Source organism: Strix uralensis, chromosome 6, assembly GCF_047716275.1.
Source record: "Strix uralensis isolate ZFMK-TIS-50842 chromosome 6, bStrUra1, whole genome shotgun sequence".
NCBI lineage: Eukaryota > Metazoa > Chordata > Aves > Strigiformes > Strigidae > Strix > Strix uralensis.
The window spans coordinates 44094608-44117039 of NC_133977.1; the positions used below are offsets into that span (position 1 = coordinate 44094608).

Genomic DNA, 22432 nt, shown 5'->3' on the forward strand with positions numbered 1-22432 from the left:
GATGTTAAACAGCGCCGGCCCCAGCCCCGGCCCCTGAGGATGCCACTTGTCACCACTCTCCACTGGGACATGGAGCCATTGACCCAACTCCTTGAGTGCAACCACCCAGCCAATTCTTACCCACCAAGTGGATACACTACATTCTCTTGCAGACCAGTGCACTATTTAACTGGGGCCAGCTCTTTCTTGGAGCCCCTTCGAAGGGAGCCTGAAGCAAGCATGGAGGAGACCCTGACAATGATGTTACCAGGAGCTGCTCCGTGAGCAGCTCTGAGCTGTGCTCTGGGTTAGCTCTGCTTCACGAGAAAGTTTCTTACAGTGGTGTGCACCTAGCAACATAATGCTTTGCCCATTATATGTCCATATTTATGTATATACATATATGTGTGTATATATATATATACACCTTTGACTCTTGAGGAACGGTTGCTTACAGCCAGAGTCTCTCAGCTCGTTTCTCTTTAGTTGTAGAAATCCTCACTGACAGAGCCTGCAGGCAAAAGTTTTAGTGCACCAAATATCCCCAGAAATACCTGAATTAGCCTCATTGCACGCAGGGCTAAGGCAGCATCACGGGGCATCCCTGGGAAGCAGGCGGCAAGACACCCCCCCCCCCGGCATCACCTCCCGAAATAAACTCCTTCCCCAGTTCCGAGGCTGCACATTTGGTCACAGGCTATCACAGCATCACCAAACCTAAACAAGGATTTGTTAGAGCTAAAGCACAGAAATAATGTGGACAGGCAAGCTGTGAGCAAGGTTATGAAATCTGGTGAGAATATCCAGAAATAGAACACAAAAGTTCTAGTTCAACAGATTTAAAGCTTGTTGAGGCTATGAGTGCAGAAAGCTGTTTTCCGACTTACTTGTGGCCTTGCTTCAAAATTGAAAATTTTTGTGGCATTTCTAGTTTGCTGTTTTATTTACATGGTTTACATGTTTTTCATTTACTGAAAGCGTAGCAGCCAATAAACACATGGCTTCAGTAAGTTTACAGACATGTTGAAAAAAATCACAACCCAACAGCCCTAATGTGATTGCATAATGAAAACAGTTACAAAGAAATTTGGGTTTTTTTTGCAAAGACTATTTTTCTCAGCTTTAGTGAAGATCTGAAAATGACAGTTTTTGAATATACTTCACAGCACTCTGAACTCACATTTTAAGGAGCACAATCGTATAAGGATCCTTATGCAGCTTTTCGTTAATCTCCATTTTAAACATAGGAGAATTTACTTCAATAACAACTAAATATTTCTGGGAAAAAAACAGAGGACTCTACCACTCTTTTTAAATTTTCTTTTTTTTTTTAACAAACACAATAGTAGTTTTAAAATGGATCCAAACTGGCGAGGCAAAAGAATTGACTGGGATCTGTAGTGAGACAGAAAGCCAGCCAGAAATAATCCTGGCTCTCTGCAGGGAACACTTCCTGACTTTGGCTCTCATCCAGCGAAGCAGTTAAGTTGCTTATTATACAAGCATATATCAGAAGAATTGAGTTTGGTAAGGTGAGTGTATGCTTGCGTGCTTCTCTGTATGGGAAATAATTTTAGTATTTAAAAATAAGAACAGAATTGAGGTGCTTTTCCTAAGATGAACCATACCTTTCAAGAAACCACCTTGTTTTGCTCCAAGACAAGAAGAAATGCCAAAAACCAAATTGCAATTCAGCTAATCAGAAAACTTCCGGGAAGCTCGTTGTCTGGTGGTTATTCCAGCATCTGAACTTCCCCTCGTGCTGGGAAGAGAAGGGCTGGCTTAAGTTGTTGGAGGCCAGGGGATGAGAGAGGAGCAGGGTCCGGTACGCCAGTGCTCCCTCTTGTTTTAACACCAGTTTAATTGACTTACGTGTTTGCTGCTCTGAAATATCTGCCAGGTGAGAAGAATTTAAATCCCCTCACGCATCGCCTAGTTATGACTATTAATGCTGAGCTTCCAGAGGCCGAGCTCATCTGAATTGCTGGGCAGCGAGCTGGAAGGCGGGGGCATGGCAAATGAACCTCATTGTTTACCTCCATCAGTTTTCACTCCGGCGAAGTGAGACAATATTGTTCAGCCCTCGATTTTGACAATGCTTAATTCAGAGTCAGATCTCTCTGTTTGAATAATGAATGGCAGCACTGAAAACAGCAGTTCTGAATTATTCTTACGAGCCATTATGATAACACAGTACTAGAAGAAACTGTTTGCAAGTGCTGGAAAATGTAAATGCATTTGTTGTCTTTTGCACTCCAGCAGTATTTTGAGAGTGCCTTAACCCTGCTGGTAGAGGAGGAAAAGGTATTTTAACCTAGTAAGATTAAATAACTGTTTACTTAACCAGTAACTTATGGGAAAACTGATTTTTTTGTTCTTCAGCAAACTGCAAAAATGTCAGCATGATCAGTCCAAACAAAGTGTTCCTGTGGAGTGCTGCTTGCCGGTGGTGGGATCTGCTGATCACAGTGGGCTGTTGTGGGGGAGAGAAAGCCGGCATTGTGCCGCCGGACAAAGGAGCACAGACAGGAGAAAAGGTTCACAAAGGGTCCCATGAATTTTTGGGTTGCATATACATCAGGCTATTTATAACACCGCATGCAGTATGGGCTGCGTTCGTGTACACAGCACATATTTTCTGTGAAATCCTGCTACCGCTTCTTGCTCTTCCAGACCTCAAAAGGGTAATGAAGGAGGAGGGAGCAGCTTAAAACAACCTTTGGGCAGCACATGGTTAGATGGTCATTTTAACGTTTGCACTGACAGAAAATGTCCTGTACAGCAAAGCCTTTCCTAAGGTTTAGGTATTTCAAAATTGGTCCTTCAGAGGATAGTTTTCCCTGCCCTGAGGTCACTGCTGGCTGCCTTTGCCGTGCCAGACTGTATTCACCTTGAGTGTCAATGCAGCCAGAATTATTTCATTTTCTGTGTGGCATTGGGGACCTCCAGGCGTTACCTGCTTCCTGGCAGCGGGGCGTTTGGTGAGTTGGTGAGCTTACAAACACCTTTTCTATGACTGTATGTTGCTCGCTCGGAGCTGTCATCTCTCCCCGCCTTTGCTGACAGACGGGACACTGGCACCAAGGCAGTTGCCGTGCCTGGACGGGGCACTTGTCTCAGGCATAGGAACATCGCCCCTCCAGATGTGGAGGAGATAGCGGTCTGGCAGCCGTGCCTCACACTGCGCCTTCTGCACCATTGGCCAACGAGCTGCAGCTCCAAACCCTGAAATCCTGCCTGTGTTTGCTGCCATCTCCGCGTGGAACACACTATATTTGCTTGTGGCGAGGTTTTACTTACGAGCTTCATCCTCCAACAAAATGAGGTGGTGCTTTGTGGCATTAGATAACTGAGGTAGGAGAGTGATGCACGTGAAAACATCTTCAGTTTTTCCAAAATATCCTTGTTGTCTTTTGCTGTCTGCCCAGGTTGCCTTTCTGGAGCATTTTACAGTGATCCAGCCACGTGAGCAGGAGCGACGCGAGTGTTGTAGTTGAACTTGGCTCTTGTGTGGTCTGGATGTGAACTGTGTGACCTGAGAGCATTGCCAGGTGGATATGGATATAATCGTCACTAAATTTTTCATAATGGGGCCTTTTGCTTCCTTATAGGATTGTATTGTACCTTTGTAATAGGTCTGTGATGGGTTTACTTCATTAGCACCCAAAGCCTTTCCAGAGAAAGGATCCTTCGTGGGTGGTTTTCCATAAAGCCATATTGTTCTTCTGGAATGACGTGGGCATAATGCAACCTAAAAAGTTTTTTTTCACAGCCTAAGTAGAGACTTTTTATAGCTGTGGTAACCCATTTAATCTTGCTTCTTACACCAGAATAATGCTAATAAAAGAAAGATCAGCCTTTCTTAGTCCCAGCCATACTTTCAAATGACAGACCTTGGAAATTTATTCAAATATAAATGGCAACATATGGTTTTATGTGGTGGGATTTGATTTCAGCATTCATCTTGGATTTTGGCCAATCTTCAGGCTGTAGGCTTCATCTAGAGTTTCACTCTCTTTAATCTTCCAGGATAAATTATATCATTTCATGAAAGTCAGCTCACTGTCTCTTGAAACACACATGTTCCCAGCACTGACTCATCTGATGATAGTGTGAAATATCTGCGAGCAGCCACCGAAAGCCGCAGGTTGTTGTTGCTTTTCCTGTTGCTATCAGCTGCTGTATCCCAGCCAGCCAGGGCTGCTTGCGTCCCAGCATCGGCAATTCTCTGCCGGGGCTGTATCACTCTGGGTTGCTCCTTAATTTAATTAGTCAGCCATAAATGGCTTGTAGTTGTTTATGTCAGCTTTTCTCATCCATGTGGAACAGTTTACATTAGATTGCTCAGAAATCATCCTTCTGGCTTTTGCTGTTGAGCGATCGTATGCACCAGTGTTACCTTGGTTTCCACGATACATGATTTTGTTTAAATGGGCTCCATTTTTTCTTAAGTGGCTGCAAGAGAGATGCAACTGTTTAGAGCTCAAAGTTGAGATGAACCTACTTTTTTTTCTTTTGTTATGTTGACTCTTAACTGTTTTGTGGGGAGGGGAGAGTACAGAGAGCGCTGGAAAAAGCTGGTTGAGCTGAAATACTGTCCCATTTACTAGAGTAGGAAAAAAATGGCTTGGGATAATAACGTAGGGATGAGTGTGTCTAAGCAGCCTGTGGTGCAAGTGAAGGAGAGGGTTCCTTGGGTTTGCTTTGAGCGGGAGCTGGATCGGGCCCAGTGTACGCCTCCAAAATCAAATTATATCGGCGGGCAGCTGCTGCCTTTGATCTGTACAGTGCCAGTCGGTTCCTGAAACTCGGCCAGATTCTGGTTTTCTGTTTGGCTCTTCTTGACAGAGGCCAGCCTCTTCGCAGCATTTCATCTCTTCTCCTCCTGAAGGCCAAGTTGCTTCTGCATGGAAGCGTACGTGTCCCCGGAGGGGCCTACGCCGCAGCAGAGCTGTAGGCCTGTGGGCTGCACCCCGCTTTCGGTGCGCCCTTGGTAGGAGGGTGCCTGGTAGGACATTCATGGTGAGTGCCCAGAGTGGGTCACATTGTTCTATGTTCAATGAACTTGAGCTTCTTCACGATGAAACTATTCCTGGAGCTGGATGGGGCAAGCGGGAGAGCGGGACGGGATGCCTCACCACGCTGCTCTGACCATCAGCAACGTCTGTGCGGCGTTTGGGCTTTCATCTCCCAGCAAGGCCATTCCTGATGCTGTAGGGAGGCTTTACAAGGATTACTCCTGAAGAAAAGCCGGAGATTAGGCTGAAGATTTACAACCTGAAGCTGAATGGCAGTGGCCTTCCAAACTCACTCGTCCTTTCCATGTCCCAGGGACCCCGATGTGCTTCACCCCTTGCGCAGCTGCAGGCCAGGTGATACCAAAGAGATTTGCTCCATCCACGAGTGGGTCTGTCTCGGCTCTGTCTTACCCTATCTTAAACCTTAATGTGTGTTTTATGGGCCTGGTGCAGCAGCCCACATACAGGCATTTACTGCTTTAAAACCACTTTCACAGCATAGGCTGTGGAGAGAGCTGAGTCCTTTGGGTTTAAGGTCATGATAATTTGCTTGACCAACAAGTGTAATCTGTTTTTCGTGAGGAGGGTGCATGCTTTGTTGTTTAAGCGTGTTTATTCTACCTTGTGAGTCTCTTAAGGTTCAGCTGGAAATATTTAAATACAACTTTAGGAAGTGTTTGTGTGCGACTTCAGTGCCCTGCCTACCAGAGGCTGTGCAAGTGGGGGTCGCTGAGCCTGCGCAGAGCCCATTAGTTGCAATTTGTGGGATTGTGGCCGTGAATATTGATGGTAATGTTATCAAATAGTTCATCATAACCAGTGTCCCCGTCCTCTCGCAGAGGCCCAGTGGCAGAATTCCCATTGACGTCAGGTACTGACCACAAATATCTGAGCAATGACCCAGTTGTGGCAGTTTTGCTTAGGAATGACAGAAGATGTATCACATACACCACAAGTATGTTTTATTCAGTCATAACAGCCAGCGGAAAGCATGGCGAGAGGTCACCCAGCAGGCCACTACTCGCAGTGCTTTGCAGATCCCGGGATCAGCTCAGTTTAGGTCCCGCTCAACTCTGTGTGACTTCAGTGCGGTCTGCTGGGTGCCTTAATCTTTGTGTAGGTACATGCTGTAGCATAGACACTGAGATAGAGGAAGCTGATGTGGGAATAGAAATAATCATGCATACTTTGTGAAGAACTTGCTTTTGGGGAGTATCTAGAAACCCCAGTTGGGGATTTGGCCTCCATGTGGGAGACACAAATGTAGAAATATGTACAAAGAACCGGCCGCTGCCTCAGAGTTTCTAAAGAAGAAGTAGCCAGTGCTCTTGCCAATCCTTAATTACCGTTCGTTGGCTAATTTCACATAACTACCGTGCCACGAGCTGGCTCTTCAGGGAAGGAGCAGCTGATGTCTCAGAGGGGTGTGCTGCTTGGAAGCTGGCGGGCCCTTGGCAGACAGGCCGGGTCAGAGGTCCCGCTGCCGTGGGACCTCCTGATCGGTAGCGCCCAGCGTGCCCGGGACACGGGGTCAGGTCTGGTTGAGGAAGGAAGGAGCCTCTTGGGCTCACCGAGGGGTTTGTTCCTCAGCAGAAGGGAAGTTTCAGTCCTCCAGATGGCCAGGCTCTGCTTTTCAGGACCTTTAAGAGCAAACCAGCTTCTTTGGGAGCTTCTCCTGTCCCTCTGCAAACAGCCAGCATCTGAGGAGGGCGAAGCTGGGAATAGCTCAGCGGGGAAATGGGTGCACCTCCCGGTGCTCACCTCTGCTCCCTTTCGCTTTGCAACTTATTTAATATTTTGTGATTTTGGCGTGGATTACTTCAGATCATTTGTGTGCTGGAAAAAGCAGGACTGAGCCAGAAAAGCTACTGGGAAGTAATAAGATTTAAACCTGAGAGCTGCTTTATCTTTAATCTTATTTCTCCCTCAAGTTGCTTGTGTTTCTTGCCAACACCCCTGTATTACGGCTCTGTAATTCTGACCAGCTGATAGTTACGCTGATGCGTTTCACTCCTCATTTAGCCGGTGATAATTTTTTTTTTCCTCCCTGTAATTTGTTCTTCTTCCTAATTACATTATCTTACAGTGGAAAGCCAGGTCTGAACTGTGAGAGACCGAGTCTTCCTGTGGCATAGCCTGGTGTGGTGCAACTCTATTGCTTATGTTTGTACCATCAATGGGTGTGATTAAATATTTAGGGAAAAAGAGATACAAAGAGTTATGTTATAATTGTACCTGACCCTGTAGACTTGCAGGTGTTCACCTGTGATTCCCCTGCTGGATTTGTCATGAAGAAGAGTATTTTTAACAAGAGAGGAATCCTGGAGGGAGAGGTTTTGAGAAAGCAGATGAGCTGCTTTTTAAATGTTTTTCGTACTCTCTCTTGCAAGCTGTAGTTTAACAAACACGTGGTGATTCTTTTGTAGGTGTGTGGAGAGAAACAGCGCTTTGAGAAGCTGATGGAGCACTTCCGAAATGAAGACAACAACATTGACTTCATGGTGAGTGCTATTTACCATCAGCAAACTTTGGTTTCAGTGTTTATTGTGTCCGGTGCTGCTGTTGTAGGGAGGGATTTCTCTGCCTCCTGATCCTTGGCCTAAAATTACCACGATACCATTATTTTATATCACAAACTACATAATGTGCGTTTCATTTGTAGCTTCCGTTCAGTTCAAGAAATGCCTTGTACCATAGCGAAGGTAAGAAGAAAGTGGCCTTTGGGTCCTGTGTGCTATTTCACTGTGGCAAACCAGCAGCTTCTGCAACATCAAAATGCGTGTTCTGTCCATGCGCCAGCATCCTCAGAGTCACAGACAGGGAAGTGTGGGAGAGACTTGCTGCAGCTGCTGTCTGTCCTTATCTGCTGATAAATATAGCTGTCGTTTACACCACTTTTGGTTCCATATGCATGATTATTCACCAAATCCACTTCCCCTGGAGCACAAGAGAGAACGGCGGGAGAGGAAGCTGTGGCTGGCACCCTCAGACCCCAGCGCCAGCTTGCACGGCGGCACCACGTGTAAGGCAGAGCTTGTGGCACTAAGGATGAGCCAGCTGGTTACTTGTCCGATACCAGAAATACTTCTGTGTCCGTTTCTTTAAAGTCTGTGGCAATGGAGTGCTTGTGGCAGAAGTGTGAGAAGTTTAAGTCCTGGTTTTAATTAGAAAACCAATGCTGGCATGGTCAGTGTGGTCTCCCTTGCACGACTCGTGCTCAGTGCCTCGGATCTAATGTGATTGTTTTAAGGTGAGAGCAGAGCAGGAGGGCTTCCCACCTGGTCACACTGGCCAGTCTGCTGAGGCCACTGTTAAGCATCTGTGACACTTTATACAGTTTTAGTGCTGGGCTTTGTGTTAAAGACCTCTGTCTGCCAGGAATTAGGTGTTAAAGCACCTGGCGTGGTGTTTCCGACAGGCTTTGAAGACTCCTGATGGGCAGGGCAGGCTCACACCCTGGACAGACAGCAGAATAACAAAGAGGTGGTGTGAATGAGATAGGATGGCGTCTTTCTTGTATTTTTTTTTAAAAAAAAAGTTACGGTGGTCCCTGCAATTTTACTCATGTTAGCAGGCTGCTCTCAGTAACTCTCTGACATGTTACAGTTGGTTTGATTCCTTATTACTACAATCCCAGTAAGGACATGCTGGTAGTCACAGTATACATTAGTATTCTCAGATGTACATACAATTTAGTCAGTGATTTAACAGAGAGATTTGTCAGTCCTCAACACGCGACTCTTAGTCATTTTTTCCATGCTCACAGGGAGGGGTAATCGTATCTGGGGAGCGGGAGAGTAGCACAGCTCAGTGCAGCCTGGAAGCAAGGCCGTGGCAGCAGCCTGCAGCCAGCCACCTTGCTGCGAGCTGCGGGATTTGTCCACTCTTTTTTTTAAAAAGTCATCCCTCATCTTTATTTAAGATACGAAACGGTGTGTTGTAAGGGTGTAGCAGGGAATATGCACGTGTGTGTGTGTCCGTACAAGCCCCGTGAGCTGTGAATATTCGGCATCCAACTGGATGGCCTGTAAGAAAATTCACTGGCCGCTTCTGCCGACTAAGGGCTTGACTGTATGACAAGCCTAAAGCTGGAAGAGAGAGCTCATGACAAATAATTTGTCAGATCCACTCATTCCTGTCACCCTCTGGCCCCCTCCATGTGCTGCTCCGATGCCCAGGGTGGACATTGCTCCTCTCCACAGGGCGGGATAAAACAGATGCTGGAGCCCAGGCTGCAGGACATAACGTTACAGCTTGAGTAATTCAAGGAGTTGCAACGACTGAACATAAACAAAGAGCTCTTCCTGCATGAGCTGGCTTTCACCCTGCCCTAAATGGAGAGCTGTCTGCGAAGCTGTAGCTGGAAGGGGCTGCAGTTAATTGCATGGATCGACGGGGAGGAAAGAGCAACAAAAAGGCAGAAGTATTTTGGAGAAGGTTCCTGTTGTTGACATTGACTTACTTCATTTTAAAAGCAACTTTCTTAGATTAGTTTTCTTTGACTTGATAAATTCCTTAGTTGTGTATGTAAGGATCTGAGAAAGGAAATGAGAATTTGGCCCTAACATTGCGAGAGCCAAAGCAAGTACAACAAAAGTGCTTTTGAAATAGGGGAATTTGGCTCTAGGTGGTGTGACGGGACAGCAGGGTTCAGCTGGCGAAGACCGGCACTAGGAGGAACCAGGGTTCACCACAGGAACTGGAAAGAGTCCTGCAGCGACTCGAAACCTGAAGTTCTGTTTCCAGCTGTGTGGATCAGGTTGTTGGTGTAAGAAATGTGTGCACACACAGAGGTGGGGATGCAGGAGCTCCTGCTTGAGTCTTTAGACCATCTTCCTTCCTCTCTTCCTTGGGGTTATCCTTGTTACCAGTCTCACAACGTTGCATTATCTGAGATGAAAGTCATTTTGGAAACAGAGTGGTTAACACTGGTCAGGATCTACATAGGAAGATGCAGCTGAAAGCTTTTGACTGACCTTTGTTTAACCATTTTGGCTCGTTGTGTCCCTGTGGTCCCAGTTCCAAAGCCGGACAGTACCAGGCAGCTCAGCCAGGAAAGTTTTTATGGCAGCTCAGTGGCTGCTGGGAGGAGCAGCCTGGGGCATCCCAGCCAGCCCTGTAGTCAGAGGCCAGTGTGCAGCAGATTCCTGCCCACGGGTTTATCCTCTGGGCCCTGTAGCAGATCACAGACAATTGGCCTATTTCCTGTTGTAAATTGGTAATCCAGAGAGTGGCCTTCAGTTCTTGCTTCCCACAACACAACCCAGAGACGGGGGGGTCTCCTGGAGGCTTGTCCTGCAGGTAAAATCAGGTCGCTTTGATTTTATCTTCTCAGATTTGTTCTAGGACTGCTAAGATACTTCCCAGATATGTTGAGAAGCTTGGTATTACCCCTGCTGCAGCGTTGCTGGCAGGATAGGATGATGCCCTTGAAAAACCCAGCAAAGACTAGGCAAACCCTCTCTTAAAGCAGCTCAGAGCGGGGCGGACGTGGTCATCTGTGAGCAGAAAGAGGGTTGGGGATACTTTTGCAGAGCAGGAGTTGGGCGTGCCTTACATGCAAGTGAAGGACAAACCTTTTGGGGTTTGCAGCCTGATTCCTGCTGCTCTGCAGGAGGTTTTCCCCCACTGCTCCTTCTGCTCACAACCTGCTTTGCTCGAGAGCCTTTTCCTTGCCTTCGCTGTGCTTGGACGTGTTTGGATGCCAACTCCTATGATCTGGTCCCTGGTTCAGTTACCAAACCACAGCTTTGGAAATATGCTTTCTGCAAACAACAAAGTGCCTTTTGTGAAAGTCCCGTTTCCTAAGTGAGGGGTTCCAGTTGCAAAATTAATCTCACTTTTACAGGCCGTTTCAGAAACAGCATTGTTTTCTTAAGAGCTTGTGTGCTTGTACGATGTCTGGCCCTGCGAGCTGGCATGGAAAGCATTTCTGTTCACCGACACGCAGTAAAGGTAGACTCTGCAGACATGACTTAATTTCTGGAACCTGTGTTTCCCTTTATCACAGCAGACAAACACCCTGTAAGCGCAAATCCAGCACCGGCTTGGAAAAAAAGCTGCAGAATAGTGGATCACAGTTTCCCCTCATAGTAACTGCACGGAAATGTGGTCATTGGCCATGTCTGACACACGGGGACCCTGTGCCGGGGGCTTTCGGGGGGCAGCCGGGGCCGCACCACCACCTCTTCCTCACGTGCAGCGGTTCTCCTTGCAGGTGGCCTGCATGCAGTTCATCAACATCGTTGTCCACTCAGTGGAGGACATGAACTTCAGAGTCCACCTGCAGTACGAATTTACCAAGCTCGGCCTGGACGAGTACTTGGACGTGAGTATGAGCCGGGTCTCTGCCGCCTCGCAGTGCGGATCTGCTCCCCGGGCTGGGCCCAACTGCAGCCGTGGCGGGTCCACACCGCGGCCCCCAGCCCTGCCGCTGCCCAGCTGGGCCTTCAACCTCCTTAAACCCCCTCACCCGAGAGCTTTTGGGAGGGCACAGCAGGGCTCTGCCACAGTCTCTGCTAAAAATGCAGCGCCTTGGCTGCTGCTGCGGGGGGGACGACTGTGGCCTGGAGCCACCCCTGCAGAAGGAAAATCAGCTGCTGCTAACGGCAATTACAGACCGGGAGCTAAATTTGTAGCTTTGCCTTAGAACAAAGGGAGGATGAACCGCAGTCGTCCTCGCCCGCGCCACGTCCCTGACCTCCAGCCTCGTGTCAGCCCCAGCTCAGGTGCCAGCAGGGCCCCCTCTGTCTCCCTGTGGCAAAATCCTCCTTTGAGTCTTCTCCTGATGGCCAAGTGTTTTCTGGCGTCCTGTGGGAAACGCTCTCTTTCAGAAGAAAGCTGCTTTTATATTTCCTCTTTTTGTATTTTTCCTCTCTCCCTGTCCCTACCCTTGGGAGCACACACATGAAAACAGTGCTTGTGTTGGCGAGGGATTGATTTGTCCCTGCTGACTTCTGCTCAGCAGTAACCAGGAGAGAAGTTTTTTGTTGTCTGCAAGTTTTTGTACATGGCGAGGCCAAGCACAGATCTGTTTGGGGTCCCAGGGTGGCACAAACCCTGCAGTCCCATCGGGAACAGGCAAAGCAGTTCAAAGCACGCTCTGATGTTATCTTTGGTGATAAAGCACGCTCGTTTTGAACACAGCAAACCCACTGCAAGGTCAGCGAGAGCAATTCGAGGATTTGCTGTGGGCCATGCCACTGCTTTGAACCCAAGCACAGGCCTCATCTCTGCCTACTGGCCACTGAGCTGGTGGCCATGACATCCAAAACCTTGGATGTTTGGTCTTAAAAAATGTCTGTTTATCGCTTATGACCCCAGCTAACATTACAACGCAGTGTGTTTTCCTGGGTGATGGAAGTGGCCTGAGCTCCCACCCCTCTCCCCGCGCCGATGGCTGCCTGCGAAGGGCTGCTGGTGCTGAGTGACCGCCTTGTCTTCTTGGATTTGCAGAAACTGAAACACACAGAGAGCGACAAACTGCAGGTGCAAATTCAAGCTTACCTGGATAACGTTTTTGACGTGGGAGCTTTACTGGAGGATGCTGAAACCAAGAATGCAGCCCTGGAAAGGGTTGAAGAACTGGAAGAAAACATTTCCCACGTTAGTACCGTGCTTTGTCACCTCTGTCTCTGAAGTAGTTCAGAGCCCGCTCCACACACGAGCTTTGCTGCTGCCTCTTTTGGGAGGTGGAAGCACAGGTGCAGCGGGGCTACAGCCTTTGGGGTGAGGTTTGCTTAGAAAAAAGCCTTGAGACTGCTGTGCTTCTGCCTTGCAGGAGAAGCAGATATTTGGCAAATGAAGGAATTCGGGAGATCTCAGGCGGGTAAACTCCCTGGGTGCTTTCATGCTATATTCTGAACCTCATATTCTGCAGGTTTTAGTTAACGGCTGCTCCACTCGCTACAGAGATTTGTTCACAAGCTGTTTATGAGAAAACATCTTATTCTGTCATTTTATTTACTCTCCTGACACAACACCCAGCTTCTTACAAAGGAGTAGCACTGCCTTGTAGATGTGGGGCTCGACATGCCGTTTTTGTGTACCTCACGGGGTGCTATGGCCCGTGCTGTGTGGTGCCTGCCCGTCTGACTGCTTACATGGCTGCGACGCATCAGCCGCTGTATCCCCCGAAAGCCACACTGAGCTGGGAGGGGTTGAGCCCCCCGTGCCGGGGGCCAGCTGAGCAGAGAGGGTTGCACCCCCCGAGGCCCTGGCATGGCAGGTTTGCAGCTTCGGAAGCTTCGGCTTCAGTTTGGTTGTGGTTCCATGAGGAGTCTTACACGAAGCCTCTGCTCAAAGTTAGCTAATGAGCTGGGAAAGCTAATTTCCATAGAAATTGCAAATTCCCCAGCAATGCAGTGCTGGTAAATAGAGCAGATAACCATTCTATCTGTGTCTTAAAACACATTACCGGGCTCAAGAGGGAAGGGACTGAAAAATAACGCTGTGCAGATACTCAGTGTTTGCTCAGTTCAATGTTTGCTCATGGCTTTTCTGTCCCGTACCTTCTTGGTGTCAATCAATTTAGTCTAGAGAACATGGCTTGGCTTTTTTAAAATCAAAGTGTTTTTCCATACTTAAATCATAAAAGGGTCATCATTCTCTTACCATTCCTATATTGCCATCACTTAGAATAAATATGTTCTTAAAACAACTTATCGTACAGTATTTGCCCCTCCGAGGTGCCCTTCTGCTAGAGACAAGGGGTTCAGTGGACTGACACTGTTTGCTTCATAGATCTACTCCTTTTAGCTGTTTAGAAATTTAATGGGTTAATCTGGTGGCAGATTTTTAAGGGCTTGCTTCTGATCTCTCGTTACATAAATGAGACTCATCCCAGGAAGATGGAGATAATTTTCTGTCATGTGTTGACAGAAATACTAATAATAGAATTGCAGAAGTTTTATCGCAAAACCACAGCAACCGGTGGCACCTCACCACCTCTGCATCCTCGCCTGAGTCGGAGTGATTGGTGGGGATGGAAAAAGCCAACAAGAACTATGGGGCTTTCAGATCTCAAGTTTGTGGGGCTGGCAAAAAAATAAATCAAAAGACAGTGGAGGAAAAAAGAAAAAAAAAAAGAAAAAAAACTCTTTCATTCATTACTAATCAAATTAGCCTCATTTTGAGAGGTGTTATTTATAGGTTCCACCATTTCAGCATCTGTCGGTTTTGCAACAGTGCCATTGTGGTGTTCTGTGGGGTTTTGGGGTTTCAGATCAGGCTTAGTGTGCATGAAAATAATTGCATTTTAAGTGCAATTTAAGTAGAGTAGGCTTTCATACCTGGGTGGGTTCATAGCTACAGTCCAGCCAGGTTACCTGCTGGTCATGGCTGAAGGATAACACTCATCAGCAGAGGAACCTTCAGCAGGGCACTTGGTGCCCCTGATCGCATGCAGGAACCCTTTCTCTTTCCAAAGGAAGACTTTAGGGTTTGGTGGAATATCCATAATTCACCATGTACCACTGCTCCAACAAGCCTTCCTGACATTTTGGTTGAGAAGACTAATGTTACCCATTTACATAATCTTATTTCTCTTTTGGATGATAGTTATCTGAAAAACTCCAAGATACGGAGAATGAAGCTATGGCAAAGATTGTGGAACTGGAAAAACAACTTATGCAAAGAAACAAAGAACTGGATGTGATTCGGGTAAGTGGGATGGGGAAGCTCAGGCTGGGTGCCACGTGTCAGGGGAGTCACCTCCTGGGCGCTTGGTGTATGGGAGGTGACAGCTCTGGGACTCTTCTTCCTACTTTGGAACCGAGGACAGGTTTCAAGTAGAATTACTTGTGTGTGCACTCAAAGATGGACATAAAACTCTTCGAATGCGCCAGCAAGTCAGTGAATGAGACGGATGCATCTTATGGTTGAGGTCCATAGCATTTTAGAGCTTCGCACACGTTGTTGGCTGTGGAGGGGCGTCGGAGGACCTGGGGTCCTTCAGACTGGGGCTGCACGGCAGCAGGATGGGAGCGAGTGCCCTGTCTATGCAGCCAGCTTTCTGTGCCCAGTCCAAACTCGTTACTTCTTCACGTACAATCTTAGTAACAAAAATATTAACTAACGTCAGCCTAAATGTCGTCCCGAAGTGTGACTGCTTCTAGGGTTCCTTCTGAGTGTCTGCCCTGGGTCCTTGCAGGGACACTCTCCTCCAGATCAGGAGCCCTGTTCCTGCTTCCCTTTACGGGTCAGCATCAGCTTGTAGGCACAGGAACCAGCAAGGCAGCAGGTACTCTCTGCTGAAGTCAAAATGGAGGAAGCATAACTACGCTGTGTATGGAAGGCAAGCATCAGAAATGGGAGGCATCGTGTAAAAGCCAGTCAGAGAGGGACCTGGGGGGGTTGATTGCCAGCCGGCTGAACATGAGCCAGCAGTGTGCCCAGGTGGCCAAGAAGGCCAATGGTGCCCTGGCTTGTATCAGCAATAGCATGGCCAGCAGGGACAGGGAAGGGATCTTACCCCTGTGCTCAGCACTGGTGAGGCCGCCCTTCGATGAGTGGGTTCAGTTTTGGGCCCCTTACTCCAAAAAGGCCATTGAATGACTCGAGCGTGTCCAGAGAAGGGCAACGGAGCTGGTGCAGGGTCTGGAGCACAGGTCTGATGGGGAGCGGCTGAGGGAACTGGGGGGGTTTAGTCTGGAGAAGAGGAGGCTGAGGAGAGACCTCATCAGCCTCTACAACTCCCTGAAAGGAGGGTGCAGAGAGGGGGCATGAGTCTCTTGACCCAAGGAACCAGCGCCAGGACAAGAGGGAATGGCCTCAAGCTGTGCCAGGGCAGGGTCAGACTGGCTCTTAGGAAGTATTTCTTTGCAGAAGGGGTTGTTGGGCGTTGGAATGGGCTGCCCAGGGCAGGGGGGAGTCCCCATCCCTGGAGGGGTTGAAGAGTCGGGTTGACCCAGCGCTGAGGGATCTGGTGGAGTTGGGAACGGTCAGTGTGAGGTTCATGGTTGGACTGGAGGAGCTTCAAGGGTTTTTCCAACCTCGATGATTCTCTGATTCTGTGAAAGCGATGATGAGAAATTCTGCAGCCCCAGGGGTTGGTGCCCATGGGTGAGACTTCTCCCAGGACTCAGTACTGTGCAGTACCTTGCTGCTACCTTGGGAGAAACACAAAATGAATTTTTCCTCACCAGTGAAGATGTGCGGTTTGTGTCAGAGCTCACTGTGAGGTGGGGTGGTCACTGTGCCAGGCTCCGTGTCAGGCTGTTTCTGGTGTTGGTGTTCCCTTTGGTGAGTACAAGTGCAAATTCCTTGTTTCTGCGGCGCCCTCAGGAAATCTACAAAGATGCAAATACCCAGGTTCACACCTTGAGAAAAATGGTGAAGGAAAAAGAAGAAGCCATCCAGCGACAGTCAACGCTGGAGAAAAAGATCCATGAACTGGAGAAGCAGGGAACCATTAAGATTCAGAAGAAAGGTGATGGTGACATCTCCATCCTCCCTGTTGCTCTGGCCTCTGGGATGGTGCCGGCAGGGTCAGAGGCTGTGGCTGGCCCATGTGTCACACCAGTCACTGGAGCTGCATCTTCAGTGCCGCTGCCACCACCCCCGCCGCCATTACCTGCCTTAGCAGCGGCGTCTGAGGCAGGTAAGAAGTGTTTTGTCCTTGAGACATGGGCTAGCCGGGAGCTTGAGGTGGAATTTGTTGTGCTGGGGACGGTCACAGCAGCCTCATGTGGACAAAACCACCTTTGGCTGTGATGAACCTGCGGGTTGTGGCACCTCACAGCTGCCGAGGGTGCTGAGGTCCCCAGCTGTGTTGACACCCTCACTTGGGTGGCTCCTGTGTTTGTCTGATCCACTTTGAGCCCTTCAGTTGATAGAAAAAAATAGTAGTTTTTCATTAGAGTAGTTTTGTCCCATGTTAATATACTGAAGGACTTCAGTGAATGGTCCAAAAAACGCTTAGGGCCAGTATAGTGGTGGAAAGGAGATGTGTAGTGGGGGACGAGGTGGGTGTTGTGACTTTTTCTGCGGGTGCTTGTGACATTTCGACAGGCGTTCACAGTAATCCCTCGTTTTTCCTTCATTTCACAGTGCAAAATGGTCCCGTGTCGGTACCGATGCCGCCTCCACCGCCGCCTCCACCGCCGCCTCCACCGCCACCGCCGCCACCTCCTCTCCCGGGTCCGTCTTTGGAGACGGCCCCTGCGGCTCCGCTGCCCCCGCCGCCCCCCCCATCAGCACCCCCCCTGCCTGGGACAGCCTCTCCCACTGTGGTGTTCAACTCGGGGCTTGCAGGTAAAGAAATCCTCAGCATGCTGCGGGCCGCTGGTGAGGTCAGCAGGGGCAAGGTCAGGGCATGCTGGCTAGCGCGGACGGGGTGCCGAGGTGGGACTTCGTTAGCGACCTAAATAACACCCCTTACCTCTTCTTGGTGTTATCTTAGAGGGGGTTATAAAAGGAGAGAGCAGTTATCAACCGAACGCTCTTGGTTTGGTCTGGAAGAGTTGGCTTCTTCAGTGAAACTAAAGCTATTGCCAAAGACATTTTTCAAGAATGATCATTTCTGGCTTTAACCCAGCAAAATACGGTTTTGAAAGAAACGCGAAGCGTCATGGTTTTGATTTCTTCTGAGAACTTCACGAAGAAATATCTGTGCAAAAAAAAAATGGCAAACTTTTGGTAATATTTTGGAAAGAAAATGTCCTGACCATCTTTAATCATGTGTTTATGCGCTCTCTGGCGTACGCCAAGCATCTCAGGCAGTCAGTGGATGCTGACTGGTACCGCAGCACTCCCCCTCCCCAGGAAATCTCAAGTTATGAGTCCAGAAAGAGAGCCTGAGGAGCTCTGATGAATAACTTTTTTTTTTTAAAAAAAAATCCTGATTAAGTATTCCAGCCTTTAAAATTTCCTCTGAAAGCAAAAAGCATCATGGAACTAGAGGGACCCGGGTTATATTACAAACTTCAGGGGTGCTGATGTGGCCGTGGTGGTGCTCGGGGGGCTGCGGGGGGCACAGGAGCTGCCTGCACCCCCTGCCTTAGCCCCCCATCCTGGCGGTATTAACTGGGGGAGGGAGCAGTGGAGCAAGCCCTGGTTCCGTGCGTGGCTCCTCTGAACCATGCCGATGGTGGGGACGGTGCCGAGATCCAGGTGGGATGGATATTTTGTTCTTCAGTGGGTTAGGAGAGGGAAGGAGAGCAAAAGTGCCTTTTCCCGATATGATGGCTGTGCAGAAAGGAGCGTTTCTCAGGGTGGAAACCTTCTGGGTCAGAGGGGAGTGAGGGAAATAACAAATTTTGCTTTTCTGACCACTGCTAACATTTTTTTTCTCTGTTCTTTCTGCTTCCTGGTAAGACGGGCCAATCAAGCTCTTCTGTAGGTTGCTTTCTGCTAAGTATTTACCTACCTCTCCACGTTCCCCTCTGTGCTGTGCCCGTGTGTGTGCCCATGGACTCGTGCGGGCGGTGGGGAGGCAGTGGGGAGCGGGGAGACTGGCGCAGGGGCTCGCTGGCCGGGGCCGGAGCGCTCAGGAGCTTTGGGGATGCCGCCAGCCATCGGGATTTGACACCTTGTTGTGGCCCTGATTTAGCAAAGCACTTCAGCAAAGTAATTAAGACATGTGGTTGCTTTGGAGCCACCCTCAAGCCGCGCTCCTGCTCACGCTGAGGATTGGCTTTTCCCAGTGAGGCCACATGCTGAGCAGCAGCAGCTTTGACCAGCTGCGAGTACCGTAGCTCAGTGGGGTCTGGTCCCCCCTGCGCTGCTGGCAGTGGCACGATGCCCGCGGACGTCACCTTGCCAGGGCTCTGAAATGGAGGAGGAGGGGAAATTTTAAGAGATTTTGATTAGCTGCATCAGGAACTGGCCTATGAGGCAGAGTCCTTTCCTGTCCTGAAATAACCCAGGAGCTGTTAATAATCTGTTCTAATGTATGCACAAGTGGAAAATGTCCTTTTTCATGGGTGTTTCAGATGGAAAAATCTATTTCTTTTTTTTTATTTTCAGAATTATTTTGAAGTAACCACATTAATTAAGCAGAGAGTAAAACTCTAGTTTAGATGAGCAGAATTTGATCACGTGTGTTCATGTCTTCCAGCTGGATAAATATAACTCTGAAAACACACAGCTGAATATTGTGTATGTTCCGCGTTACTCACTTATGGTTCTTTGTTTCAAGCAAATACTCTTGCCAGCAAGTTATTCTTTGTGATGTCCCTGCAAAATGAGCATGAGCGTGAAAGGGACATGGGGACACAACTTGATTCTTGTTTTTAAAATGGAAATGTTTTCAGCATTTCAGCTCCAGTGCACAACAGGCCTGTCCCCTGAAATAGGTCATCTCTGTCCTGGCAAATACACACATACAGAATCGTTACGGGAAAGGGAAATAATTCTTTGCTCAAGTGCTTTGCAACCTGGGAGCCATCTTCTGAAACAGAGGCGAATAAAATCTGGCATCTCTTCAGAGCATCGAATATTGAACAAGACTGCTCCTGCTCCAGAGGCGGGGTAGGCAGGAGCCAGGAGCAAACACGGCGCTGAACTAAAGAGAAGGTGGCCCCATGCTCGGCGGGGGGAGCGGTGACCCTGCATGGGCACACGGGGGGCCGTGCCCTGCCCGCCTCCCCGCCACCAGCCCCTGCGCCAGGCTGGATGCCCCTTTTTTTCCAGCACTGGAGAGGAAGAACCAGAGTTTCTCTTTCACGTTCGCAGCTTGGAAAGAAACAGTTTATTTCCTGAGTGACTCAGGAGCAAAACCTTGATTGATCACGTTAATGAACACCCTGATTTTGTAGCAACTGACAACTTTTTACATCGAGATACAAAGAAATGAGAACTGAATTACAGAAATTACTCGTGTACCTTCCAGACCTGTTAGGAATAGGAATAGAAAAATGGTGTTTTCCTTGCTGCAACATCGCTTTTTTGTACTCTGTTCACAGATCAATGAGAGTAGTCAGTCTTCATTCTCATAGCTTCTCCGTATGAGTTACTAAATCGTTTACTGGTCCTGCACAGCACAGAAAGATTAAACCTGTTATTTCAACCTTGTTAAAGCTCATGTGTGCTACAGCCCAGCTTTAAAAGACGAAGCAGCACTGCCCCATTGCAGCAGGCAGTGGGAAGGGCCACTCCCTATACCAAAACCTTGAGAAAGGGGCTTTTTTTCTTCTTGTTTTGTGAGTTTTGTGACAGAGATGAGCTGTGCACGGCTGCGCATCAGCTCACGCAGGGGTGGACTCTGCAACCAGCACGACAGGGTTAAATTCGACCACTCTCTCCCTTTTCTGTAGTGTTTAAAAATAGCCTGGGCTTTTAAATCAATCCAGACAACCTGCGGTAATAAAGTAATAACACATTTCCTTTAGTGAAGTTTTCACAGCCTCTGGCGTTTAGTCCCGTTCTGCAGAGGCTGGGCCTGAACCAGCTGAGGGGCTGGATGAAATCCTCTTGGTGCTGTTTGCCAGTTGAGGCAGCAGCAAGATCTTTCCAGGTTTTCCAGTGTGATAATTTAGCTCTGGACAGTTCTTCCTCCAGTGCTGAAATGCCGACTCGAAAGCTGCAGTCTGGGCACGCGGGGTGTTTTTCAGCGGCTGGGGAATTTGTCATTTCCTCTCCTTTGGTGTCTCCTTTAGCTGTGAAAATCAAGAAGCCGATCAAGACCAAGTTCCGCATGCCGGTGTTCAACTGGGTCGCCCTCAAACCCAACCAGATCAATGGGACAGTCTTCAACGAAATCGATGATGAACGGATCCTGGAGGTATGAGTGCTGCTTGCTGCCTCGCTTCTGTCCACAGCACAAGTGGCTCTGGGTCTTTGCAGGGACAGAGGCAGCAGTTATTTTGGCAAACAGCTCATCCAGCGGCCCCCCTGGTACCCAGGAGGTCGGCGTGAGCGCCTTGCTTGGGAACGAGGGATGGTAGCTGGTAGTCTCGATTCTAAAGGGTGCATCCTCAAGCATGCATTTAAAACACATCAACAAAAATGAGGAAGATACATTTTTCCCAGCCTAAAATTGCTGGTCCGGCCTGTAGGAGTTAGGCTTGTGGGGGGTGGCTGCGTGCTGGGGAGTGAAGCCGAAGCGGCAGCTCTTGCCTGCTCCCCGTGCCCCGAAGATGCGCGTGGCGGGATAAAGCACGAGTGCTAATGTGAATATTTTCCTGAACTTTTGAACGTCTGTGGGGCTTTTGGGGACGGAGGCCAGATTTCCTGATCACTGGCTTCAGATGTTCGTTCCGTCCTGCAGTCCCTGACCAAAGTACTCTGCCAGTCTCAGCCACCACAAGGTTTTTACTACAGTTCTGGTACAATATGGGGCAGCGCGGGTTTTAGTGTTTGCTGCGGGGAGGAAAAAGCATTTTCTTTCCTTTTTAGGATTTAAATGTGGATGAATTTGAAGAAATATTCAAAACAAAAGCCCAAGGTCCAGCCATTGACCTTACTTCAAGCAAGCAAAAGATAACTCAGAAAGGGTCAAACAAAGTCACATTACTGGATGCCAACAGGGCCAAAAACCTTGCCATTACGTTAAGAAAAGCTGGAAAAACAGCAGATGAGATATGCAAAGCTATTCACGTGTAAGTAAAACACTTGTCAGCAAAGAAATTATGTTTAAGATATACTGTGAATTTTGGTAAGGGGAATGGTTTAGAATTGGCAGTTGATGTAAATGTTTTTGCATCTGGATAAAACCCAGGAGTAAGGATGGAACTATTCTGAATTCCCAGAAATCAGATTCCCTTGAACTAAAGTAAAAAACTTGCAGTTCTACATCGCTGTATCACTATTTAGGCTTAACGAATTAACACTTCTTTTATTAAAGAAGCTAATTCATGTATATCCACAGAATGCCATTGCGTACTGTATCTCTCCTTCTGGTACAGTCAGCACTCAAAAGACAGAGTATTTTAGCTATTTCAGTTTGCTTCATAAAGCATGACTTGAGTCCAAGTGCACTGGAAGGGTTTTGCATAGAATGAGGTTCGTGTGATGGCCCCAGGCAGTGCCAAACCCTGGTGTGACGCGGGTGTACCTGCTCCTTGGGGCTGATCTGGAATCTGTGGCAAACATCCCTCTCTCCGTTAAGCAATATCTTCAAAATTTGGATGTGCGAGCACTGCCTTTGGGCTGGTGAGGAGGGTGACCCAAGCCTGCTGCAGCTTGAGGCAGGTTCAGCAGTTGGGGTTTCCAGGGCTTTGGCCCAATTCAATAAAACTGCTTTTTGCTCCTCCCTGCCTGTCTTCTCTGATAAAAATGAGGGGAGGCCATGGAGGAGTAGGGGGAGGTGTGTCTTATGAGGAGCGGCTGAGGGATCTGGGGGGGGTTTAGTCTGGAGAAGAGGAGGCTGAGGGGAGACCTCATGGCCCTCTGCAACTCCCTGACAGGAGGGTGCAGAGAGGGGGGATGAGTCTCTTGACCCAAGGAACAAGCGCCAGGACAAGAGGGAGTGGCCTCAAGCTGCGCCAGGGCAGGGT

The 22432-nt window shown here is 48.5% G+C and overlaps 1 protein-coding gene across 13 annotated transcripts in view; it reads left to right on the top strand.

Moving 5' to 3' along the window:
• FMNL2 (formin like 2) overlaps positions 1–22432 on the top strand; it is a 148572-nt gene that overhangs the window by 115174 nt on the left and 10966 nt on the right. For 8 of the 13 annotated variants that reach the window (XR_012629541.1, XR_012629543.1, XM_074873866.1 and 5 more), the window contains 9 exons: positions 7424–7498; positions 11215–11325; positions 12453–12602; positions 14556–14657; positions 16281–16596; positions 17046–17249; positions 18312–18332; positions 20594–20718; positions 21333–21535. Coding sequence is in view for 10 of the 13 variants with exons in the window: in XM_074873866.1 (XP_074729967.1) it covers positions 7424–7498; positions 11215–11325; positions 12453–12602; positions 14556–14657; positions 16281–16596; positions 17046–17249; positions 18312–18332; positions 20594–20718; positions 21333–21535 (1307 nt within the window). In the remaining 3 variants the exon portion in view is untranslated. The remainder of the gene's footprint in view (positions 1–7423; positions 7499–11214; positions 11326–12452; positions 12603–14555; positions 14658–16280; positions 16597–17045; positions 17250–18311; positions 18333–20593; positions 20719–21332; positions 21536–22432) is intronic. The other 5 variants (XR_012629542.1, XM_074873868.1, XM_074873873.1 and 2 more) reach the window with 1 other exon arrangement.